This window comes from Rhinolophus sinicus, linkage group LG12, assembly GCF_036562045.2.
Source record: "Rhinolophus sinicus isolate RSC01 linkage group LG12, ASM3656204v1, whole genome shotgun sequence".
Lineage (NCBI taxonomy): Eukaryota > Metazoa > Chordata > Mammalia > Chiroptera > Rhinolophidae > Rhinolophus > Rhinolophus sinicus.
This window is the reverse complement of record NC_133761.1, coordinates 67676091-67701723: the sequence shown is the minus strand read 5'-3', so window position 1 is coordinate 67701723 and position 25633 is coordinate 67676091. Positions and strand designations below refer to the sequence as shown.

At 58.8% G+C, this 25633-nt stretch overlaps 2 protein-coding genes across 5 annotated transcripts; both read left to right on the top strand.

Moving 5' to 3' along the window:
* On the top strand, positions 1 to 14700 carry CSRP1 (cysteine and glycine rich protein 1). 4 transcript variants are annotated; one of them, XM_019750903.2, is made up of 6 exons: positions 2 to 142; positions 6909 to 7027; positions 11477 to 11645; positions 12383 to 12512; positions 13008 to 13101; positions 13504 to 14700. In XM_019750903.2, exons 2-6 carry the CDS (start codon positions 6916 to 6918, stop codon positions 13578 to 13580), a joined length of 582 nt encoding a protein of 193 aa, XP_019606462.1. In that variant the 5' UTR covers positions 2 to 142; positions 6909 to 6915; the 3' UTR covers positions 13581 to 14700. The 4 variants fall into 4 exon arrangements, with proteins under 4 accessions (XP_074173230.1, XP_019606462.1, XP_019606463.1 ...); XM_019750904.2 differs by having other exon boundaries at positions 51 to 155; XM_074317128.1 differs by lacking the exon at positions 2 to 142 and adding an exon at positions 5281 to 5521.
* Positions 14701 to 22686: 7986 nt separating this feature from the next.
* Positions 22687 to 25336, top strand: PHLDA3 (pleckstrin homology like domain family A member 3). Its single transcript, XM_019750945.2, has 2 exons — positions 22687 to 23400; positions 24746 to 25336. The coding sequence occupies exon 1, from the start codon at positions 22971 to 22973 to the stop codon at positions 23355 to 23357; it is 387 nt and encodes a 128-aa protein (XP_019606504.2). The 5' UTR covers positions 22687 to 22970; the 3' UTR covers positions 23358 to 23400; positions 24746 to 25336.
* The last annotated feature ends 297 nt before the right edge of the window (positions 25337 to 25633 follow it).

The following is a 25633-nucleotide window of genomic DNA, read 5'->3' as shown; positions in this document are numbered from 1 at the left end:
CCCTGACGTCAGCCTGGTGTGGTGCAGTGTGCACAGGTGGGCGTGGCCGGCACCCGCCTCCCAAGCGCTACAAAACGGCGCGCGCGGGCACCCCCGCAGCCGCTCCAGAGCTTTTCCCGCCGCGCCGCCGAGCCCGCTGCAGGTGAGTGCGCCAGGTGAGCGCGTCAGCAGAATGCGCTCGGGGCCGCGCGACCCCCGCCGGAGCCGGCTCCACGTGAGTGCGCCCGGCTCCTCCCGGGCGCCCCAGGCACCGCGCGCCCCGAGAGCCCCCGGGTCCTTCTGGCCCGCCGTCAGCTGGGGATGGCAGCTGGGGCCGGGGCAGCTGCCAGGAAAATTGGAAGGAAAAGAGAAGCCGTCGTGGGCGCGGGGTGGGGAGAAGTGGCCTCAGCCCCTCAACGCGTCTGTTTCCGGGAGGCGCTGGGTCTTTCCCGCCCGGGCCCCTACGTGTCCTAAACACCACGCCCGGCACCCCCGCCGCCTGCAGGTCCCGCAACAGAACAATGGGCGATTCTGTGCGCCCCTGACGCTCATGGTACGGCAGGGGGATGAGGGCATCCGTGCCACCCCCTCCCTCACCCTCCTGCCCTGGGAGAGCGAGCCCGCGGGTGGGGCGGGGAACATCTGGCCTCGTGGCCAGCCTAGGGCATCTGTTTTCAGTCTTCCGAAGGAACTGGATGGAAGCTGCAACGTTTCACCTCCCCCACCCACGTCCCGGTCTAGGTGGGGACCACTACCGAGCCCAAAAGAACCCACAGTGGGTGCTTTGTGGCCTCAGCCCTTGAAGGCTGGGGAGCAGGAAGGGGGCTGGTGTTGAGCACAGTTAAAGCAACGTGCGATATTACCCAACAAACAACAGCGAGGCAGGTGTTTTACTTACTCTCAGGGGAGAGTATTCCGCAATCCACTGGTCCTGGAGCTGTTGTAATCTACTCAAGCCTTTCCCTAGAGGCCTGGGCTCCAGCCACCCACCCCCTGCTCTGTGGGGTGAACTGGGGGCAGGTGCTTCCAGCCCAGAGGGCTCTGCGTTGGGGTCCTGTCACAGTGGCACCCAGAACATCCACTGGCCTCCGGTAGAAAGTGTATCAAAAGAGGCAGCCTGGAGTCTTGGTGAGAGATGGTTTAGAAGGCAGACTGGATGAGTCTCTTGACATTGGCTTTGCCACTTAATACAAGGTGAGCTTGGACAAGTGACGTCTCATTGCTTAGTTCCTTTTGGGGATAGTACTTTGGGAATGGATTGCGCAGACCAGAAACACACTGGGCCTCAATCAGTCTTCTCCTCGCCCTCCCCCACCCCCTCCCAGAAGTCAAGGAGGCTGGAGCTGCTGGCTGCCTGTCGTCTCAGTACAAGTTGGGGGTTTGCCCCAGATGGGGTTTGGGATGGGATGCTGAGCCTCCCCTGCTCTCACTCTGCTGCAGTCTTCTGATTGTCCAGCCACTCGGGCTCAGGAGCCCAGGGCCACGTCTTGCCAGAGAGCCCTTCCTCAGCCCTCAGCTGCCCTTCGGTAGCCCTTATCTCACCATTTGGATCCTTTGCCTCAGGGAAGATATGGGGCAGACCGGTCATCCCGGGAAGAAGGAAGTTTATTGGGCAGAACCGAGGAGGGTGAGGGGAGCAGTGTCCAGTCAGGGTCTGGGGAGGATGCAGGGGAGAAAGTGAAGGGCGGGCCCACCAGCGAGGCCACAGCCGTTTGCCCCTGGTCTGCCCGGGCCCCTTCCTTCCTGGCTCCCACGTTTTCTTTTTAATTGCAAACGTCTGCCTCTGTGGCTAGGCGTGTAGTGTTGACACCGGCTGGCGATCAGTAAATATCAGTAAATATTTGGCCAATGAGTGATGAGTGGGGCAGGAACAGCTCTTAGTGGGATTGTCCTGCTGAACCCAGAAACCTGGCGAACAGTCACTGGCCAGTTTTTCATGTGAGTTATACTGAGCACCAGGTGAGGGGGAAAAAACATCGTTTTATTTGCCGTGGCTGTTCTGGTGGGCAAAGCAAGGTGGGCACATTTCTGACAGGCTGCTAAAAGTTTCAGTGTTTTGCTAGCCCGGCTTATTGTGAAGGTTGGCTGGCTTGAGGACTGAAGACTCATGCAGTAACACTGTGAGCTGCTAAAGAGAATAAAAGGACCTTTTTCTCCCACTCAACCACGTGCCCATACTTGGGCAGATTGACAAATATCTGAAAAAGACACAAAACTCAAAAATAAGTGTTCGAGTTGGTCTTTCCTTAAGGTAATGGGAAGCAGGTATGTGCCCCTGTTATGTACCAGGGACTGACCCAAACCCTTCATGTGTTACGTTGGACAATATGAGGTTGGCACGCATGTGCCCCACTTTACAGAGGAAGAAACTGAGGCTCAGCGGTGATAAGGAACTTGCCAGTGTCGCAGCTGGTGGGTTGCAAGTTGCCATTCAGACACGGAGAAACGCCTTGCAAACCCACCTCAGCCACCAGTTTACTGTTTTCTTTGCTCCCCTGCATTTTCTGTATCTAGATCGACTCGCTGAGGAAATACTTGCCACTTGTGAACACATTAGCTTTACAGCCTGCTTTGCAGCAGCTTATAAACTATTTCAAGATGATGTGGCTTTGTCAAGCTGTACATAGAGTTGGGGTTAGAACTCACGACCTAGGTTTTCACTGTCAGGAAGAGGCAGAGGGGACACAGGAAGGGGGGTCCCAGATCCCAATGGATACGCTTTCCCCTTTCCCCAGGTCTGATGCGTGTTTGAATCTCAGTGCCAGGTTTGCAGGGCAGGAAAAACGCCTGGGAAAGAGTCCGGGTGAGGAAATGGGGAAACACACACACACACACACACACACACACACACACACACAAGTGGGCTGCAAGTGGGGGAGGGGAGGCGGTCCTGGGTACTGACAGGAGACCTTTGCCTGGGTTTCCGGTTGTCAGGAATCGCTATGGTGATGGCGGGGCTCTAGACGCAGCTCCCCAGGAATTTGTTGACATCAGCGCTGAACGATTCCCATTTATGGTAAAGTGTAAATACCCGGCAGCTAGCCTTTCCAGACTGTGGCATTTCCAGGGCTTCCCAAGGGCCAGAGGCAACATCGGAGCCTCAATAGGACAAAGAAGGAAGAAATAGAAGGTTGGCAGCTGGAGCACAACTCAGTCCGCCAGGAACCAGAGCCTCCCAGTCCAGGGTACCCTGCGTTCCGTATACCAGGAGGCGGGACGTGGGATGGGGCTTCCTGAATTGTCAGCTGCAAACAACCTGTTTTTATAAGGTCTGAGCATTCATTTTTTTAAAAAAACCTCAGTCAAAGAAATCATTCCAACCTTTTTGGCATGGACGACGGATTGTTACCACTCTCAGGTGATATCAGCAAAAAGCAAAGAAACTCCATCTGTTAATTACTCAGGGAGACTCTATTATAGTATAGGATTTCCTGTCATAGTCTGAAAGTAGTTAAATCATACACCCCAGTTTCTACTTTGGTTGACCTTCAGATTTCTGAACTGCAAGGTGGGACAGCTCTGTTGTAAAAGGCACTAGGGGACCAGCAGAAAAGGAAGAGAGATAGACAGTGCCACCCTTGGCAGCTCACAGTTCCACTAGGGCCACGGGGTGTGGCCTTGAAAAGAGAACACTTTGAGCAGAGACAGAGGGAGCTGCACTAGAGTGACCGGCAGTGACCAGGCCTCATTGCTGGGGGGCCTGGAGGGATGCTGGTTAGTTCCTTACAGAAGTGAGTCACTTGCTGGATTCTGAAGAAGTTGTGGTGGGACACGGGAAGCTGAGGCCGAGCCTGCTTCTCCACAGCAGCCATTTGTCCCCTGCGAGTGACTTACTTTCAGGGGAGGTCTGTTTCCTAGGCTTTTCGGTGTCACCTCTAAGACATGTGCCCTGAACCCTGACCAGGTGTGGGGGTGAGCAGGAAGAGGCGGGGCTGAGGGGTTGGAAAGGATGACAGCTCTGGAGCCTGTCCAGATACCACACAGCTCAGGTAATGCGAGACAAACACCTGACAGGCCTCTGCCAGACCAAGTGGGTGGGGAACGTGAACTCTGGGCCCAGAAGGCGCTCTTTGGCCCTAGGGAACAGGGGACTTGGGACTGGGAGACTAGGGTTTTTCCGCTGGAGAGGTAAAGACATGGAATGGTTTATCACATCAGTGGTTTGATGACAGGAGGCTCTCCTTTGGGCACTGAAGGATCGTGTACTTCTGAGATTGTTTCCCAAACTCAAAACATGACCACACTGAACCCGTCACCTCAGCCCGACTCTCACGAGATTTGGGGTGAGCATGAGCCTGTGCTCTGCGTCTGCTCCGTATGCTGCTCCTGGAGGCAGGCCTGTGAGTGATGAGTGTGCCAGGCACTGGGCCATCACTTCCATATGTCCCTCTTTAATCCTCAGAAGGAGGATTTGAGGCGTTGTGTCGTCTAGCTCGAGACAAGCTCACTGGAGCTCAGAGTGGAAAGCAGCTTGGCCGCGGCCCTTCAGCCAGGAAGACATGATCCCAGACTCCATTTTCCTGACCGCTGAGCTGTACCCCTGAACTCTGACCTCAGGAACGACTGTCCTCAGTGTCCTGCAGGGCCTGTGTCCCCAGAACTGGGGAGGCAGTGGAGAAGGAGGCCTCAGCATCCGAAAACTGAGAGGCAGCTTTCCTTGTAAGGCAGTCCAGCTCCTGATAGAGGGACCCTGGCTGGGCAGGAAGGAGAGATGGGGAAAAGAGAGCGCCCTGCCCCACTTGGGGAAAGGGTAGCCAGGGCTCCCTCCAGTGAGACTTTCTCCACGTGCAGGGCCCCCTGGACAGGTCCTCATGTGCAGAGGGGGTGGGGGAGCCCACCCCTAGGGGTGCCTGGGACCTTTCTGACAGTGGACACACTCATTGCTCTACAAGGCACTACAGCCCTGGTCCCTTCACTGGGCTGCTGAAGAGAGACCCCCAATCACATGGCCGGGCTCAAAGGCATGGCCCAGCCGAGGCGTCCTGGGCAGATTTCCTTCCCAGCGGGTCCCTGGGCCCTGCTGGATGTGTGCCCTGAAATGGAGCCAGCACACAGAAGGGGAGGTCTGTGGGGAGCTGTGGATCCCCCCCAGAGGGAGAGGGTTTGTGTGTCCAGGAACAAAACACTGCTTGGAACTGGCTCCCAACCATGGGATAGGGGAAGTTTCTTCCCTTGGGATTTCCTGGGGCGTGGAGGAGTGCCCCGCTGGCTCAGGGTCTGGAGAGGAAGGGGAGTGCCGGGCATTGTGTCCTATGTGCCACCGTGCGCTGGCACTCAAACACAGTGGGGCAGCAGCATGGCGGGGTGACAAGACTCAGCTATGGCTGGTCTGTGTTGAATGCCATTTCCAGCTCATCTAGCTGAGTGACTGCAAGTGGGTGGCCCGGCATCTCTGAGCCTTATTCTCCTGCCTGCAAGGAGAGTGGGCATGTGGTAGTCAGGATGAAATGGGGTGAGGTACGCCGTCTGGCACGTCGTAGGCATGCTTCATCTGTCCTCAGCTACAGGAGTTCTAGCATCACGTCTCGTTACCTCGTCACAGGTAAGGCACAGGGGGCCTGGTGGCTCCATGTCAACGAGCATGGTTTCCCCAGAAGCTTCTCCAGCAGCATCTCACGGCTGTTCCAGAAGTAGCCCCTACAAGGAATGGGTCTCGGTGGTTGGCTTAAGTGGCCAGGCTATGCCCTGGAGCTGGGGATGGGGGCACCTCCCTGAGTCAGGGAAACGGTTGGTGGTTACGCATTGCCACTGTTATCGAACTGTCCTCCAGGTTGTATGGTTTTGCAGCCCCGAGCTCTTGCTGAACCAGGCAGTGAGCCCCTGGAGTCCTCAGGGCAGAAAGGCGCTGAAGGGACCATGTGGCCTCAGTAGACGGGCCCAGCAATCTGGGTGCTCGGGTCCCGTGGGGTATCTGAGGGAGGCACGTAGAAGTCAGCTGCAGTTAGAGAAACCCTACCTGCGGGGTGTGTCCCGATGTGCGTAAGCCGCAGTGAGTCCAGACCTGCAAAGGGGAAAGGTGGCCTCATGCAGGGGTGGGTGGGGTGCTGGGTAAAGGGGCACATGGGGCAGGACAAGCTACGAGTAGGGGAAGGGAGGGACGAGATTCCTGAGTGAGGCAGAGAATGGTGGTGGTGCCAGGAGCAAAAGTGAAAAAGGCCAGCAAAAGAACAGCTTGAAGGAAGAGACGCTGAGTTCAGGGCCCACATCCAGCAGGTCCCAGGGAAAGAGGAACATGGGTGGGGAGTGGGAGCCAGGGAGCTGCTGGGGAGGGATCTGCCCAGGTCGCCTCGACTGGGCCATTCCACATGGTTGGGGGTCTCCCTTCAGGAACCCAGTGAAGGGACAGTGGCACATTGGGGTGAAGAGCAACGAGTGTGTCCACTGCCAGGAAGGTCCCAGGCAGCCTCTGTGGGTGGGCTCCCCACCCCCTGTGCCCATGAGGACCCATCCAGGGGGCCCTGCAATTGGGAAAGTCTCACTGGAGGAAGCCCTGGCCACCCCACCCCACAAGGAAGCACCCATGTGCTCACCCCTGGACAATGTGCGTTCTGCCTGTTTGTGAACCTTACACAGTTCATTTGTGGTTAATGAATTCAAGTCTGTCTGCTGGTTTTGCTCCAAATGAGGTCCGTTCGTGTAGACACAGCGGTAGCAGCTGGTTGGTTTTACCGCTACTCAGCCTCCCATATGGAACCGGTATCTGGCGCCCATTGACAGCCTGCAGAGTGCCCGGCGGGTGACAAGGGCACAGCTGCCCAGTGCCTATCTATTGGTCCCACTGGCAGAGCCCCAGGCAGCCGCTGGAGGAGGATGTGGGGAAGTGCCCGCCAGGGCTGGGCCCTCTGCGTTGCTGCCTGTGGCCTTCCGTCCTGGGCAGCCTACAGCCTACGTCTCCACAGCCCTGTCCTTTGATTCCCGTTTCTGTCCAGTTTCAGAATGCCGAACTGGGGAGGAGGCAAGAAATGTGGGGTCTGCCAGAAGACCGTGTACTTCGCCGAGGAGGTTCAGTGCGAAGGCAGCAGCTTCCATAAATCCTGCTTCCTGTGCAGTGAGTACGGCCCAGGCCCTGCGGTTGCCATGGAGACAGGCAGGAGCACCTCCACAGGCTGGGCCTGTCAGCACCCAGGGGAACTGGCCCCGTGGGATGTAAACAGCTTGACATTTGGCTGAAGCTGCAGCTGGGGCGGGAAACACTTAAGGCCTCTTTGTTCCTGCAGAAGCTGCTTTCAAAGGGGATGAACCGGCCAGAGCTGGTGGGGGTGGCGGCCCTCGGCACTGGGGCCAAGAGCCAAGCTGTTAAGACTTGGTTAGGAAAACTTTCCGCTCAGCTTTGTCTTCTTTCCCTCTCTGCCACAGTCCCGTCACTTAGGACGGAGACACTTTTAGCCCAAAGTTTCACCAGCCTACAGGCCCGAATTACCCCCGGTTAGAAGGCAGCTCTGGGGGAAGAGCTGGCTGTCCCTTCCCCACCCCTCTGGGCCAGCCCTCACTTCTCTCATGTCCCTTCCTGCTCCCACAGCCTGTGCTCAGGACATGAGGAACCAAAGCCTTTGACAGCCACTTGCTAAAGCCTGGAGCACCCGCTCCAATCATAGCCCGGAGACCAGGCGACAGATGCCAAGTAGCCGGAGAGGGCAGGCTGCCCAGGACCAGGGTTTGTGCCCAGGCCGGGCTGTTCTCAGAGCACCCAGGAAGTGGCGACGTGGGGAGGCCTCCCCGAGGTTCACTGTGGTCAGAGCAGGGGATCTAATGATAAGAGGCAACTGCTTCACGGGCATTTTCCTTGAGGGCAGGCGGAGTGGGGATGGTGGGACCCACGTGAAGCTGGGTTTCAGGGCCCGTCCGGTCAGTCAGGATGCATCTGATTCAGTTTTATTATCTGTGTGCTGATGGGCAAGTCAGTCCATTTCTCTCTGGTTGAGTTTTCTTGTTCCAACAGGGGAGGTAATAATACCTACTTCATGGAGGGGTTGTGAGAATTAAAATGAAAGAGAAGTACAGCACTGAAAGCCACTGTGAGTGTTCCATAAGTGATAAGACACGCCTTGGACACACACACACACACACACACACACACACACACACACACACACAGGCAAGATGGTGTGGTGCAAAGAGACCTCACAGGGGCTGAAGGCCCAGCCGCCTGGCAGACCCAGGAAGTGGGGTCCTGTCCATCATGTGACGCAAACTTGGGAGAGTCTGTGCTGTCCCATGCCAGGCCGTTTGGGATGCAGACAGTAGGATCCAGTTGGGTCCCGGGCCACCTGGTGGACCTGCGGGAGCTTCCAGCTCAGGGCCGCAGGCCCCAGCCCTCCCCGCCTGCGGGCTGTGTCTGATGAGAGAGGCCTGGCTGAGCTCTGGCCTCAGCCCTCCGAGGATCCACAAACAGCAGTGTCTTGTTATCAGCAGTTCACTGCACTGAGGAATTTTCAAGCGGTTTGTTTCTTCAGCGGGAATAAGGGCTTGGCATTGACCAGGCCCCTGTAGGGCCTTGTGGCTCTGCAATGTTGCTTAATCACCGACTAGAAGTGGCCAAGGGGCGCCTGGCCTGCAGTCCTGCTTGTGGGGGAGTGGCTGTCGGCACAGGCAGTTGAGGGGAGTCAGGAATTCAGGGGGTGGCAGAGGAAGGAAGGAACAGGGTGTGAGAGGGTGTCGAGTATTAGAAACAGTTGTAGAAAGGCAGGCTGGGAGCTGGTTTGTGACAGTAGCAGCCACAGGGGACCGTCTTGTGTCTGGGGTCTCCCAGCACTGCTCCAGGAGGCCCCAGCGTCTGAGGTAGCAACCTGTTCATTCCTAGTGCCTGGAAGGTGGTTGACAAGGACGCGTTTAGAACAGAAGGACTGTGACTTCTCTTGTTTAGGGAAAATTGCCCGGCTTGAGTACAAGAATTCAGAGCAATCCACAGAATCAAAGGCCTTTCCCTCCTAAGGAAGACAGAGGCTGACAGGGTTGGGGCCTGGATGAGGTGAAGGGCCATAGACCCTTGCAGGCCAGGCCTGAGTGCATCCCCAGGAGTCCCTTTGACCAGTCTGGTCCTTGGCTCTGGATCCAGCTCAGCTTGGTGCCTATATTCCCTTTCTGGGTCTGGGACAAACAGGAAGACAGGCTGATGCAACAGACGAGGCCTTGAGAATGGCCTCGGCCTGGGCTTGGCCTCTGACCCGTGAGCAGGGACGGAGAGGGCCGTCCACCCACTCCTGTGGTTTCAGTGGGAGCAGCCAGTTCCCATTAGCAGACAGGAGAGCTTAGCTCCTTGTTTGGGGACCTGCCCCAGGCTGAGGCCAGCGCCCCTCTCTGAAATGTGACCGGCTCTCTCCTGGGCAGGTCACATTTGGCCTAACACCGTGGTGGTAGCCGATGGCACTGGGCAGCTCTTAGAACCCGAGAGCACAGGGGAGCCTCCCAGAAGCCCCCACGCCCTCCGACACCCGCGTCTCCTTGCCCATGGGGTGAGGTTTGCTGTCAGTTTTCACCTGGTCCCACACACTTGGCCTGCCTGAAAGGGACCTGGGCTGCAGACCCAGCCACGTCATGCTGGGCCCTTGCCCAGCCCTGCTCCTCGCCAGGTCTGTGAGCTGGAACTGCTTTGTGGGCCTTGGTTTCCTTCCGGAAGCAGAGAGAATCACTGTACGTCTCGGGGTGGGGAGAAGGGCTGCCCCCTCACCTGGGGCTGCACTTTTCTGCATTTCCAAACGGCATCACAGGCCTTACCTGGCCAGGTGGCGTCCAGACGTACAAATGCTAAATAAATTAATTAACAGATAAGTATGGTAATGCCCACATAACTCTCTTTATTGGCTTAACATCATTTGGTAGAAATTTATTTAGGCCTTCATTCATATTCCCCTTAACTGAGTCTTCGGTGGAGCCCATGGGTGCCTAGCCCACATCTCCTGAGAGAGGTGGAGGGGCAGGGGGCCAGGGCAGGGTGTGGGAGGTGGGCCACGGCGGGGTGGCCAGGGCTCCCTGGAAACAAGGTGCAGCAGAGACCCACAGGGGCCTGGAACTGGGGGCTGGGGGGCTGGCTCAGCTGGCACGGCGGGGAGCCGTCTGGAGAGACCCAGCTGGTAGGCTCTGGTGTCTCCTCTGGCTGAGTTCCTGGGGCGCCTGCTGGGGGACCAGTCAGCAGGGACCTCTGTCCCCCCGGCTACTCTGCCTCTGCTTTCTGCCTTCCCTGGCCTTGGAATTCCAGTTCAGTCTGGGTCTTACAGGAAGCAATCCCAGGCCGACTCCCGACTTCCCACCCTAGAAGGGAATGTCGGAGACCTTGGCCTGTGTTCCCTCTCCCTGTGTCCTCAGAGCCAAGCCCTGGGAGGCGGCGGGGAACTCCGTATTTGGGCTGGAATGAGGTGGGGATCTCAAGGGCAGGACGAGAGGGGCCTTATTTAGTCTGAAGTCTCCAACGTGGGGCGCAGCGTGAGAGAGGAGCTGACCCTTTAAAGGCAAGAGGATGGCCTGTTGCAAGGAGCTGAGCCGAGAGGGAGGGAGGCAGGACACAGCTTCTCCAGCGGTTTCCATCTTCAGAAGCGCGGGTTTGGGGGTACAGTCCATGGGGCACACTGAGTCCCCAGGTTAACATCATAAGATGTAGTGTGGAGCTGAGTCTGTAGAGGCCTGGGCCTGTCCCTCCCCTCCCTTTGTCCCCATGGCACTAACTTCATATGATGTTCACCATTTACTAGGCACACACAGTCACAAGTAAGAGCGCCTTTAGTTTGGCCACCTTCACAGCTGGCGAGGGGAGCGCTGTGATTGGACTCCGGGCTCTGAGCTGTCTTACTCTGGACGGCTGAGCGGGCTCCCCTGCGAAGAGCAGGGCGGTACCGAGGGGTTTCTACGGCTGCCCCCAGTCCCACCTCTTACCCATGAGTCAGGACGGTCCTCCCACGGTCTGACCTCATTTCCTCCTGAGGCACAGTGGCCACTGAGACTGGGAACTTCGAATGCTGCTGGGACGAGCCTGACCTGTGTCTCATTCCAAAGCCTGCCCTGCTGGGCGTTTCATAAATGTCGAACTTTCCGTCTGGGCACATCACGGCACACCCCAGCCTGCATGGATTGTCCTGCTTGGAGCCCACTGCTGGAGACAGGAAAACCCTGCCCTTCTCTTCCTTCCTTTCTTTTCTCTCCCCTCCTGTCGGGACACGTGGTCTCTTTGTCAAGGGCAGAGGGAAGGCGGCCCGCACCAGGCTTCCTGCAGCCCAGGGTCAGCCTAGGCTGTTGCCCCGTATGGATCCTGGGGTGCACTGCCGCTGGGGACGGAGGACGGCACACGGGGTCCGGGGAGAGGTGGCCTGGCCGACATTCCTCGTGTTCTGGTGTGCAGAGCCCCTGCCTGTCACCTCCCAGCTCAGTGCCATCCTAACCTCCCTCCAGGCCGCTCCCGAAAGGTCAGGGTGTAGGTAGGACAAGTGCTCAGAGATGCTCAGGAGAGCGTCGGCTGCAGGGGCTCGCGCCCTGCATGCCCCCTCACCATGCTCACACCTCGCCACAGTGGTCTGCAAGAAGAACCTGGACAGCACCACGGTGGCCGTGCACGGCGAGGAGATTTACTGCCGGTCCTGCTACGGCAAGAAATACGGACCCAAGGGCTACGGCTACGGGCAGGGCGCAGGCACACTCAGCACGGACAAGGGCGAGTCGCTGGGCATCAGACACGAGGAGTGAGTACGAGGGCCCCCAAGGTCGCCACTGTGCATCCACTGCGTGGCAGGCCATTGGAGGAGCTGGGGTCTACCGGGGAGTCACACAGGCCGGGGGCAGAGCTGAGAGGGCCCCCAGAATGGCTTGGTCCGATCTCCTACGTCCATAGACAGGAAAACTGAGCTCAGTGTCAGTGACTTGCCAGGGGTCCCACAGCCACTGGGTATCTGAGCCAGACCAGCCTCTCCACCGTCTGTCATTCCTGCTGCGGGAAGTCATGTCCCTTCTTTGGAAATGCTAGAATGTCACTAGGTCCCCAGCACCCACTGACCTCTGACCTGCTGTAAACAGTGGCCGTCAGCAGTCAGTCTCGCCTGCTCCTTGGCACGGGGTGGGGGTGGAGATGATGGATGAGTCACCACATTTCAGCCAAGGTCATGGCCCAGTGGAAATGATTTATTAGCAGATTTCTCCTCAAAGGCATCTGGTAATAGACAGGCCGCAGGAATGGGGGGTCATGGGGGGCGAGTCTTAGCAAATGAGTTGTTAAGTGATCCCGACATCTTAAGTAGGTGACTGAGGGAAGTAGGACATTTCAAGGAAGATAACACTGTGCTGAGCCTTGGTTTGTCCATCTGTGACATGGGACATGACCCTCCAGGCCCTGCTGGCCCTGGCCTTGTGGTGGGTTAGGTGAGGAGGCAGGGTTTGCCCACGCAGCACCAGCCACTCTCACCGCACGTCCACCCTCATGCAGGGCCCCTGGCCACAGGCCCACCACCAACCCCAATGCATCCAAGTTTGCTCAGAAGATTGGTGGCTCCGAGCGCTGCCCCCGATGCAGCCAGGCAGTATATGCTGCGGAGAAGGTGATTGGTGCTGGGAAGGTAAGGCGGCCGCCAGCTGTCCTGGGGAGAGGCGAGGACACGGGCCAGTGACACACCTTCCTGAGATGTGGGTTCCAGCACTCGGCACATATGTTCTTAACTCTCTCCGCTCGGGGAGTCTGAGCCCTGGGCTACAACTCTGCCCCTTATTTCAAAGCCCACCACAAAGGGGTAACCCTTTTTCCCTGCATCTCCCAGCCCTGATGGAGCTCAAATCCCTCAGGAGGTAACAGCCCCAGCACGGACGGCCCATCGGCAGCTCCTAGCGACTTGCAGTCCGTGGCTATAGAATTGGGGTCCACAGACCTCCCAGGGTGCACTTTAGAGGGTCCATGAGCCCCCTAAAATTATATACAAAGTTCTGTGGGAACATCTTTCTGGGGAGAAGTTTACAGCTTCCGTCGGATTTTCAAGAGGGTTTGTGATCCCAGTAAATCTGAAAATCTGTGTGCGTTCTGTCCCTAGTGGCAGCATTAACTGTTTCCTTCTCACCAGTCCTGGCACAAGTCCTGCTTCCGATGTGCCAAGTGTGGCAAAGGTCTTGAGTCAACCACCCTGGCCGACAAAGACGGCGAGATTTACTGCAAAGGTGGGTGGCTCCACTTCTCACTCGGGGGTCAGCAGGTCTGGGGGGGCTAAGCAGTCATACCCTTGCTCAGTGGAAACGAAGCCCTGGCCATGGGCTCAGCTCCAGACCCTTCATTTCACAGAGAAGCCGAGAGGCAGAAAGCCACCTGGCCAGAGTCAGGGGCAAATCAGGCGGTGGGGCAGTGTGGTCCCCGACTCCTAGCCCCGTGCTGTCACAGCAAGAACTGCTTCTGTCATCTCAGTGGCGGGGCCAGCAAGAAACTCCTTGCTGCTGGGGTTGGGGTGCTATAGAGGTGGGGGTACGGGGGACTGTCCTGCTCCAGAGGCCTGGCCAGGATGTGTCGTCGGTGGGGCCGGGAGGGGTGGCTGGGGGGGAGCATCCTCACCTGTCTTTTCTCTGCAGGATGCTATGCTAAAAACTTCGGGCCCAAGGGCTTTGGCTTCGGGCAAGGAGCGGGGGCCTTGGTCCACTCTGAGTGAGCTCACCGGCACCCGCCCACCTGCCCACCGCTGTGCTCTCTTCACCATTCCCTTCCCGGCAGCTTCGGCGACCTCCAGGACTCCTCTCAGCCCTGCCACACGTCACTAGTGACTGGAACTTGGTGTCTGGCTCCCTTTGGTGTGGGGGTCTGCCCGAGCGAGGTCCCACTCCTCTCAGGGGCTCCCCCTGCCTGGGATTTGCTACTGTCACCAGCAGGAGCCCCAGTGGTTTTAATCATGGTGGGACAGCCCTCTCCCCACCCCTGCCCCACAGACCACTGCTCTTAGCCGCCACCATCACTGGCCAAGACCCCGAGCCCACATCTTAGAGCCCAGTGGCAAGGGAGGTAGGGCCAAGGTGGGCCAGGGGCAATGTGGTTTACTGTACTCCAGGAACTCCCCTCTGCAGGAAAGAGGGTGGCCTCTGGGTATGCCTCAGAATAGGCCTGGGCAGTCCCAGCTCAGGGCTGGGTGGCAGAGGCGCGGACAGAGAGATATGCAGACAGGGTCATGCACTGCAGGAGCCAGCTTCTAGCTTTGGTGGCTTTGGGGAACCGTGTCATCCCCCTCAGGTGGGAGAACACCCAGGCCTGAGAATCCCAAAGCCAGAGTGTGGTCTGACCTCCCAGCACTGAGATACCTATTTGATGGGGGGCCCAACTGAAACACCCCCAACACATACTCCCATTTTTTAGGGGCCCAAATCGGAGGGTAGGTAGCTCTGCCCCCAGCCTGGGGTCCTGAGGCTGCTCTGGCATCTCGCCCCCTGTCCCCAACAGCCCAGGCCAGCACTCTGCTCCTGCCACACCTGCTTGGCCCTCAGATGTGGAGGGAAACACACAGCTTCTGTCTGCTCTGGACACCCTCCTCTGCCCAGTCCTCAGAACCTTTCTGCCCCGTGAGGCCTTGCTCCTCCACCCCGCCCTTCCCCAGGGACCTTCTGGCCACATCACCCCCATCCCTTCCAGACCCCCAGGTCAGGAGCAAGGGGGAGGGGTGGCCTCACTGCCCCCAGTGTCGGGAAGAACAGGGTATAGAGCTGTCACCTGGAGGGGCTGCAGGGCACGGGCTGTATTCAAGCTGATCCGTCATCTGGTCAATAAACGCTGTTAGAACAGTGCTCTGGTGTCTGGGTCTGGTCACTGCCCCTCACCCGGGCTAGGAGGTCTATGGAAATAAAGTGGTTTGTTCCTGCTTTTCTGCAGCACCAGCTGCCTGGAGAGGCCTGACCAGCCAATCCCGCTGCCCGGCCTCCACCCCACATCAAGGCCTGGAACTCTGTGGACTTTGGAATTTGAGGGGTTCAGCAAGGCCCCCAAACTGCTCAGAACTTCTCCCGGCTTGGAAAGCCCCGGTGTGAGGGGGAAACACAGCCAGAGAAACTTTCCTGTGGAATCCAGAAATCTCCCTCCTGCCCAGGAGTGGGGGTGGGAGGCGGGGATTGGGTGGGGGGTGGGTTGGAGGGGCCTCCCTCACTCCTCGCTCCCTCTATGCTCTTAGGGTCCCGCCTTTGTCCCTCCAGTTTTCTATAATGAAATACTCCAGATTGGTGGTCTATAAACAACAGAAATTTATTTCCCACATTCTGGAGGCTGGAAGTCCAAGGTCAAGGCCCCCACACATTCAGTGTCAAGTGAGAATCTACTTCCTGGTGGTCTTCTCACTGTGGCCACATGATGGAAAGGGCCAGGGAGTTCCCAGGGGTCCCTTTTATGGTATAAGGACACTGGTCCCTTTGGAAGGCGTTTCCCTCACAACCAAATCACCTCCAAAGACCCGACCTCCTATCACCGTCACTCTGGGGTCAGGATTTCAACATGGATTTTGGGGGGTACACAGACATTCAGGCTATGGCAGCCCCACAGCCAAGCCCATGGAAGGCTCAGCTGTTTGTAAATGAGCTTCTCTGAGGGGGTCACTTCATCTAGGGATCCTGTCCCGTGTTTGGGGCTGGGCTTCTCTGCCCTCACTGTGAATTCACAAACAATATGCAACAAGCAGATGCTTTAACAACCAGCCTCCTGGGCATCATGCCCAGATGAGCAGATCCAGCTGTGGCCTTGGCGACACCCCCTCTTGACACTGGGAATGGGACCTAAATGAGTATAGGACCAACCTATAGTGCAGAACAAGAGCAAGCACCAGGTGTCAGGCAACAGAGCTGTGGCAGGTTAGAGGGCCGTGCCGCCCAGATGAGAAACGCTGGCAGAGCAGGCGGGGAGGCCTGGAGGGGCACCTGCCCAGTGCCCCCACCCCACAGCCCCACCGCTGAGTTGCAGGGGGGTCAAGGGCTCCTTCACCTGGCTAACCTCTGTAGGTCCAGCCCAGGCCCTGGCCAACCCCGGGGTCTCCGGGAAGGATTTGTGCGTGGAGAGGAGGGGTGGATGGACGGTGGTTCCACACACAGCGGGATCACCCTGCTCTGGGAGAGGCCCACAGGAGGGGCCAGGAGGGGAGTTTCGGACCGAAATTGGGAACCGGCTGCCCTCTGCTGGCTGCTGGGGCGGACCTCTGCACCCCAGCCGGAGGCCTTTGCCTGCCTCTCCTACCCGAGCTATGAGCCTCGGGACCACCCATCTTTCAGAGCAGCCCCGTGGGGGGAGAGGGCTGGACACACCTCCTCGGAGTGAAACCAGGGTAAAGGCAGAGGTCAGCAAGCTGGGGCACCGGCCAGGAAGCACCCTGAGGGCAATGTGGTGTGGGAGGGGCGGGAGGTCTCCTCTCCGAGGGAAGGGAGGGGCACCCTGGGCGGCGGCGCTGTGCCAGGAGACACCAGGTGGCGCTGTGGGTCGGAGCACGAGACCCGCACCCCATCCGCACCCGCCTCCTCTCCCCACGCGCCCTGCCGGGGAGGATTTGCCGCTAATGCGGCCTGCGGCGCGCCACACCGTGGAACTGACCCATAGGAAGTGGGAAGGATCTTAGTGTCCATTCAGGCATTTCTTTTCTCGGTTGCCAGGACTCTGAGCTAGGGCCCCGGGGCTCTCCCAGGGCGGCTTGATGGAGAAGAGCTGACCTCCTGATGGGAGGCCGGCCCAAATTCGGGGAGCTTCCCCTCTCCCAGGGCCTAGCAACCTGTTTGCATCGCGGGAGAGCTGAGGATGGAGACACCAGAGGAGCCACATGGAGGCATGAGCTCAGGAGGAGGGAGATGGGGGTTTAGCTGCTGCTACATGTGGGAACAGTTAATCCCCGAATAGGGCACAGAAATCCTGTGGAAGGCGCAGGCACCCAGGAGATAGAACGGTGAGCGAGGGCCACGGCAATAGCGAGCGTCTATTGAGCGCGTACTCTGTGAGGGCACCGTCTACACGCCCTCTTGTTTGAATCCCACGTGAGCGCTATGAAGCGGTTCTGTGACGGATGGCCCCTTTATCGTGGAAGAGGAAGCTGAGATTCGGGGAATTTTGAGGTGACTTCGTCCAAGGCACTGGCAAGCGGTGGAGCCAAGGCTGGAACCAGCTGTGTGACTTGGGGCTCGTCCCCTCCCCTCTGGGTGTCAGCCGCTCCTGTGTGAAGTGGAGATGTTGGCCTCAGTTAACGCTACAGGAGCGATTCTCAGGCTGTGCTGTGCCCTGAACCTCCCTCCCGGGGACCTTGTTAAAATGCAGATCCCATGCAGGCGTGTAGGGTGGGGCCTGAGACCCGGCATCTGTCAGCAGCTCCCAGGGGAAGGTGGTGCTGATGTTGTGACCCTGACCACACCAGAACAGCCAGGCTCTGAGGACCTGCCCGATTCCCGTTCTGAGTTAGTGGGCGGCCTGGGAAGACTCGCCCCAAAGGCCAGGAAAATTCCGGAAGCGGACTGTCTGAGTACAGCCCTTCACGATCCCTCGTGCCTGGACAAGTCCTGGTGCCTTTTGGGAAGCGCCTGCCCCTGAACCTCTGCGTTTCCACTCCACTGACCATGGCCTGACTGCTCCAGGGTTCACAGGCTTGGTCCTGGGCCTGGGAGGTTGTCTCTCCCCGCCTCCTGGGGTCCCCCACCAGTCCCCCAGTGGCCACACTGTGAGTGCTGCAGCGCTGGTCACACATACGCTCCAGCCCTATCTTCTGGGCACGTGTAGGGCTACATTTCTCCGCCTCCCTTGAAGTGAGATGTGGCCACGTGCTCGCTGTGGCCTCTGAATTAAGATGGGGATTGTCACTTGCAGGCAGGAATCTTTAAGAGCCACCGTGTGCGTCATTGCAACCCTTTTCCCAATCACTGAGGGTATCGTTCACCATCCCATGCACTTACCGTGTGTTGTTGTCCTAACTGAAGACCTTAAATGTGTGAACTCATTCAGTGTCAGTCACCCCGTGAGGTGGGTGCTGTTCTATCCCCATTTACAATTGGTCTGTATGCCCGATCTGTGAGCAGAACCCCCCTCACCATGTGAGGATGTGTGGGTGCGTGGATAGCCTTTGCTGGATCCGACCTTTGGGATGTGGGGTTTGTTGGTGGAGCATAACCTAGCCTCACCTCACTGGCACGCACAGGCACGCCGTGATAGAGGGCTTTCACCTTCGGCGCTGCGTCCAGGACTGGGGCCATGTTTCTGCAAAGTCATGATTGTGGCCTGTCACAGAGCTAATGCTCACTCTGGGTCCTCTTCAGTAGGAGGGGTTCCCTGAGGACGGGAACGTCACCTCCTCTGCCAGCCCTCACTAAAGAGAGAACTGCAAGTCTGTCCCCAGGGCCTGGCTCACAGACACCTAACTCGCATCTGTGGCCAGGTTTGCACAGCCATTACTGGCAAGTTGATTAGGCCACTAGTTCTCTGGATATCAGCCAGTTTTCTTCAGATGTCCTGTCCCTCAGCCCAGGGTCCCGAGAACAAGGGTCATTCCCAGGTGGCCCCTTTGCTTCTATGACATGGGCGTCCAGATGCCAGCATGACATGGGAAAAGGGAAACCTCTACAGGCTTCAACCTGAACCCCCAGCCCACAAGTCCAGTCTCTGCCAGACCCAAGCTGAGATCAAATGTCTTCAAGCCCAGACTCAGCCCCGTCTGAGAGGGGGCATTGGGCACTCTCAAGACCAAAGGGATCCCTGGTGAATCAGGAAAGTTATTGGGCTGGAAAGCGATTAAAGAGTTGAGCGTGGGAGGGAATTTCCACTGGGAGTGCCAGGCCCAGGAGCAAGCCTAGGCCAGCCGTCTGCAGGGTGCTGCTCAGCTCAGGTCTGTTGCAATGGTGCCTGTAAAACCCCAATCCTTAGAGATGTGAAACCTTGATCCGTTTCTTCTTCTACTTCCCTTTAGAGGAAGAGATCCCAGGAAACCCCACAGCCCTGGAACAGAGGGCCCCATGTCAAAGGGCTATGGTCAGGTGACACCCACCATGGGGAGCTGAGGGAGAGGTCAGCTGCGGGGTCTCCCAGGGAGAGGAGGGCAGAGGGGACAGGTGGTCTGGAGGGTGAGTGCAGAAGCCCAGAAGGGAGGGGGAGCAGGGCTGTGAGCAGATCTGGCTTCCATTCTGGTTATGTGGGGAGGGGCTACCTGACCACAAGTCAGGCTGCAGAGGAAGTGACAAGCTACTCTTGTCTCACCTAAAGGGGAGACCCCATACACCAGCCAGGCTTTCTTGCAAATCTAAGACAGGCCAGAGAGGCTTCATTTTAAGGACACTGAGATCAGAGAGGGGGAGGACCTTTTTAAGGTGTCACAGAGCTGAGGTTCTGACATGGCACCCTCGCCTTCCTCTGCACAAGCCGGTGGGCTCCTGAAAACCCAGGTCGCTGGGCCCCAAACCCAGAGTTTCTGACTTGGCAGGGCTGGGGTGGAGCTTAGAATGTGCATTTCTTTTCTTTCATTTTTTTTTAAGAAGGGCACAGCTCACAGTGGCCCATGTGGGGATGGAACCGGCACCCTTGGTGTTATTAGCACTGTGCTCTAACCCCTGAGCTAATTGGCCACCAGAATGTGCATTTCTAACACAATCCCGGGGACGCTGCTGCTGGGGCCCACTTTGAGATCCGTGCTACCTGAACTGTGTTCCATGTTCTAACAGCACCAGTGTCCCGGGGCAACTTCTAGAAATGCAGAATCTCAGGCTCCACCCAGACCTCCTGAAACAGAATCTGCATTTACAAGATCCCCAGGCAATCTGTTTGCACGGTTCAGTCTGAGAAGCACTGGTCCACCTCACACAACTGGTCCCCATTGATGTCAGATCCAGGCCACCTGGACGAGAGCCGACAGGCCTTGTAGGGTGGGGAGGTTTTGTAGGGCTGCGGGCAATGCCACTGATTTGGCTTTACTCAGAGAGAGATGGGATGGCTCTGGTGGACTGCAAGCAAAAGAGTGACATCATCTTCCTTCAGTTTAAAACGTTTCGCAGTTCTGTGTTGTAAGTCAGGTTGTCCTCAGTGCTTTTTGTATAGATGGAGCCGAACAATTAATAATCACTAGACAGCATTTACAATGGGATGTATAATAAGCTACGTTACTTGTTGTGCCTCCCCGCTTACTCCCATCTGCCTTTCCACCCTGTCCTGGGTGGCCCCCAGTGTGACTCAGGTTCCCTCCTCCACACAAGCGATGGCTCAGACCTACATAGCTAGAGCATGTCTAGTGCACAGTTCCCAGGGACCGCGTGTAGTCTAACCTGGTCCAGCTGAGCTCAGATGTGTCAGCTTTCCTCAGTGGGCAGAGGGAGGCGCCAGGTCTGGGCTGCAACCAAGGGACATTGTGTCAACAGCCCCCTGTGGAGTCAACAAGTAAGAATTAAGCGAGTATCGAGTATCACTGGGGCCAGCACTGCCCAAACCAAGTGCCCCCAAAAGGCCAAGTTAGAGCTCCCATTGCCAGGGGTGGAGTAGGGGTACCCTGCAGAGAGGGAGCCCCAGTCCCCGTACTCTGCACCCCTGGCTCTCAAAGGCTTCTTGAACCTTCCGATGGCCCAAGTAAGTTATCCACTGGGGGCCTGAGCCTTTTCCAGTTGGGGCTGCCAGGCAAGATGCCAATTCTGGGAAGTGATTTAGAGTGAGTCAGCTGCCCCAGTGCCCAGAGGTCATGAGACTGTAGCACAGGACTCCCAGGTGCCAAGGACCTCCACAGGCCTCTGGGGAGATGTGCTGTAGATGCTTAGGTAGATGTGCCGTGGTGTCATCAACAGAAGCTGGGTGCCCTCAGCCACTCCACACTCCCCTCCCAGTTTTGCCATTTACAAAGCTGTGTGACCCCATCCAGGTGGCTTGACCTCTCTGAATCTCATTTTTCTCCTCAGTAAGATAATAATACCTATCTGTCAGGGGAATCAAACAGCTGGGAGAGGGCTCTGTGACCTTCCAAAGCCCACATGACTGAACTAACCTAGAGCTGGAGGGAGTGTCAGGAGTCCCTGGCCCCGTGTGAGGAAAGCAGGAAGTGACAGAGATGAACCAGTGGGAGCACAGCCTGGTCTAGAGCCCTGGCCCCTCAGTGACAGAACTCTGGATCCTGGCAGGACTGTGCCCTGAGACTGGGGTACTCAGGAGACCCCACGGAGGGATGGGGTATGGGTGGGGCTAGAGAAAGGAGCCACGGGAGGGCAACGCTGGAGGCCAGCTGAGAACTTGGGGGTCCGTAAGTCAGGGCTTGGGCAACTTGAGCTCCCCCCACTGCCGCACTCTGGGCCTCAAGAGACACCTGTCTTGGCTGCCTCCTTTCTCGCATGGTGTTGCCCGCTCTCTCTCCCAGAGGGGGTTAGGGAGCCGGCTGTCCCTTGTGTGGAGGATGTTCCTGCAGCTCCGGGCTGAAGAGCTGTGGATGGACCCCACACGGACAGGACCCCCTATGCCTCCTGGGTTGGGTGCTGCTGGGGAGGGCACCCCACTCCACACTGGACCCTCCTGGCTCCTGTTAGGCTCTGCCTCACTGGGCAGGAAGGTGGAAGCATTGGATGTGAGTACAAAGAGGCCTCACTGCTGTCATCACATTAGTCCCATAACCATTTGTTATTAGCACGTCAGTGACTAGACCCCTTAGGACACAGGGCCTGGACCACAATGGACGCAGTGGCTACCTTTTTTCCAGCACCTGGCCTCATCCCAGGGTCCCCATCCTCCTCTAGAGGCAATACAAGTGGGGGATTCTGAGAGTTGCCAAGCGCTGCCTGTCTGGCCTTCCACAAATGGTATCTAACTTATCCATCAGAATCCACGAGATAAGAATAAATTCATCCTCCCATGGCACAGAGGAGGAGACTGCAGGACAGAGAAGCTGCCCATGGTGGGCAGGACACAGCAGTGGGGGTGGAGGGGGGAGCTGAGGTCTGAACCCACCTCTGCAAAGCTCTTGTCTTCACATCACACTCTTTCCCAGAACAGGGAGGAGGCCTTCCCCCCTTCCTCCCCCCCCCCCCAGCTCAGTCCAGGAAAAAGTCCTGTTCTCTCAAGAGCTGGAGTACCAGGCCCATGGGGCCACGTGGCTGAGCCATGGGCCCTCCTAGTGCCTGTGATGGAGCGGACTGCAGGCCGTGACAGCTGCAGGTCACGATGGGGACCCTTCTCCACCAAGAGGAGGCTGAGCGACCTCCAGGGTCCTCTCCTCAGTCACGCTGGCTTCTGTCTGCATGTCTCCCGCTCTCTGGGGATGGGGGTGGGAGAAGAAGGGGTAAGTCCCTCGTGCCAGCAGAGACAGCGGTGGGCAGCCTCCCGTGTCCTTACAGAGAAATCTGCCGCTGGGGAGGAACCCAACTTAGGCTTCCCCGTTTTCCTGACCACACAGTGCCAAGCGGGAGCTGGCTAAGCTGGGTAAGGGGGCAGAGGCTGGGAGGCCAGCCTGCCGCGGTCCGGAAGCATCCCCCAGCTGTCTGGAGCCCACCATGCAAGTCCCAGACGGTGCTCCTGCGAGACCGCGGCGCAGGCCTACGTCCATCACGAGCAGTGACCCCCTCCGTCCCCCACTACCGCCCCCTGCGGCCAAGGCCTGCAGGAGTGTGGTTCCAAGAAGCGGCAGGGAGGCCAGAAGGCTGGGGCTGTTGGGTAAGCGGTACCCTCCCGGTACCAGCCCTCGCGCCCGGCGCCCGGCGCCTCCAGGGCGTGACCGAGCCCCCGGTCGGCCCCGCCCCCGGAGCTCTGCCCAGGCGGGCGCGCGGCGCGGCGCGGAGGGGAGGGCTGGAGGGGCAGGAATGCGCAGCGCAGGAGGCAGCGGCGGGACATGTAAGGACAAGTCCCGGGAGCTGCCGCCCAGCGCGCAGACGGAGTCCAGGGGAGCCAGCGAGCGAGCGCGGCGCAAGCGGGCAGCGGACTCTTGGGCGAAGCGGGGCGGACGGGACAGGGGCGGAGAGGACGCTGCAGGCTGAAGTGGGCGAGGGGGGACCAGCGCGGGTGCCGGGACAGCGGTGTCAGCAGGGGCTGCCGGGCGCGGGCGGCCAGAGCGCACGGCCGCGGAGCCCGCAGCGTCCCCGGGCCTCGGGGCCCCATGGCGGCCACGGCGGCGGTGCTCAGGGAGGGCGTGCTGGAGAAGCGCAGCGGCGGGCTGCTGCGGCTGTGGAAGCGGAAGCGCTGCGTGCTCACCGAGCGCGGGCTGCAGCTCTTCGAGGTCAAGGGAGCGGGCGGCCGGCCCAAGGAGCTCAGCTTCGCGCGCATCAAGGCGGTGGAATGCGTGGAGAGCACCGGGCGCCACATCTACTTCACGCTGGTGACCGAGGGCGGCGGCGAGATCGACTTCCGCTGCCCCCTCGAGGACCCCGGCTGGAACGCCCAAATCACCCTGGGCCTGGTCAAGTTCAAGAACCAGCAGGCTATCGAGACGGTGCGGGCCCGGCAGAGCCTCGGGGTCGGGCCTCTCGGTACCCTTGTGTCCTAAACATTCACGCTCGCCACCTTCGCGGTGCTGGGGGTCACACCAGGTAAGCCACCTGGGGGCTGAGCGTTCTTTTCTCTCCTGGCCTCCCGCCTCCACTTGCCCTACGGAGAGGATGGGGGACTCCCGCCAGCATTCCACTTAAAAGCTGGACCATCCAGGGTCAACAGAGTGTAGAGGCCTAGGAGTCTGAGCATGGGAGGTCTGCCCCACCTCCAAGAGCTTGACTTGCCCCTGGGACACCAGGCAGGGGGTCCTGAATGTGTCAGGGGAAGATCCGCACGTGGGCCTTCCCACAGGCTGCTTCTGCCCAGACTCGGGTGTCTGGGTGTCTGGAGCCGGCCTGCACTTTCCCTGAGACGGGCCCCACCAGGGCACAGGGCCTGCACTGTGGCTTTCTGGGAGCTGGGAGAACGAGGGTGGGGTGAGCCGCAGCCTGCCCCTCCTGCCAGGATGAATGCGCCTCCTTGTAGGAAAGTTTGTGCATGGAATCGAAGCAGAAAGACTGTGTCCATCGTTGGTGGGATCATAAGGGGTTGGGAACAGACAAGGAGCCCCGCTCCCCAGGTTGGGCCTCAGCGGGAGGGCTCTGCCGGCCCAGGCTCTGCTAACCTTTCTTGACAGTGAGCTTTGGGTCCTCGGGTCGAGCTGGTAGGAGACCAGGTGAGTTGGAGATGGGCAGCGCAGGCCAGAGGCCAGGCCACTGATGCCCATGGGTGAGCCTGTCTGCCTGCGCCTGAGTGCCAGTCAGTGCCCAGTGGGGCCAGAAGAGAAGCTGGAGGAGGGTAGGGCCCTGGAACAGGGTGGGTGGATGGGGGCAGGAGGGGGTCATGGTTTGTTATTTGTGATGTCTTAATCCTTCCTGAGCAGTAGGGCAGGGAGTGGGGGTGGTTGTGTGGTTGGGAAGGCCCAGGGGAGGGACCAGGAATAGAACCTGGAAGGTCTGGTCCCAGCCCTGCCAGCCCTGCCAGCCCTGTGCCCTCTGCCCCAGATGCCAATCTCTCCCCTGGGAACTAGGAGCAGGGCTGGGGAAGGATTTGCACCACTCCCGTTCCTCCCCACCCCACTCCTCACTCTCCCTGCCCTTAACAAGGAGAGTCCCGGTGAACCTTGGGGGGTGTGTGTGTGGGGCATACACCCCTCCGACCCGCCTGTTAACTCCCTCCCAGTGAGGAACAGTTAGCTGAGAATGGACCCTCGATCCTCAGGCCTCTCAGGCCTGGGAGTGAGGAGCAGGCTCCTTCCTCCATCACAGTGCATGTACATTTTCCGCGTTTGTCCTGGCGTGGGAGAGATGGGTGGGGGGAGGGGGTCTCTGCCATAAAGCAGCCCACAGAGCACACTCGTCACCCAGTGTCTGCTCCTGCCATAACTGCTTTCTTTTCTGCCAGCTTCCCTGCCTCTTTTTGGCTTCATCTGGCGAGGCAGAGCCGGGGTCACGTGCAGGAGGCGTTGGCGCTGAAGGGACAGACGGCCCGGGAAGGACAGAAGCCACACGAGCTGGGGAGGAAGATTCAGGGCCTGGACACTCTGTTACTCAGGACGGACCCAGCTCAGGGCCTTGCAGCCACAGGCCTGACTTGTGTGTCATGATGGAGAGCTGGCACCACCGGCCCCGCCTCCCGGGCTCTGCCGTTTGTTCGGCAGGCTGCTGTTTGTCCCCAGCATGGGATGCTGGGCCTCGGACTCAGGAGGCCAGCCTGGTACACAGAGGAGGGTCTTCTCTGGACTGACCTCGGTGGGGGGAGTGGACCGGCCTGAGGCCCACACTTGGGGGTCTCCTGCTGCTCTGTTCCCTCTGGGACCCCCAGGCCTCCAGGCCTCTCTTTGCACACGTCTTCCCCTGCCTCCTGCCTTCTGCCCCTGGAGGGGGTGGGGTGTGGTGCTCAGCCTGGAGGAGGTGGGTGTGGGGTGGGGGCTGACCATCGCCATTTCATTCCTGTGCCAAAATGAAGATGCCTCACAGAGGGCAGTGATCACGCCGTTCGCTGAGTGAGATTCTTTGCCCACAAAACCCAGTGCTGGGAGCACCCCTCCCCTCACCCCACGTTCCTGACCCATAGCCCGTTCTGAAATCTCCAGCCTGGGTAGGGGGTCCCAGGACACTTGGCCTCAGAGGTCCTAGGAAGGAGGGACCATAAGGCCTGGACGGAGGGATGGCCGACTCAGCCTCTCTCACTGCCTCGTCTCCAGAGGGTGGCCTGCCCTGCAGTCCTGGACAGAGTGGGTCTCTGGTCATTTACACTCAGGCTTTCTACATTTCTACGGTAAATACTACT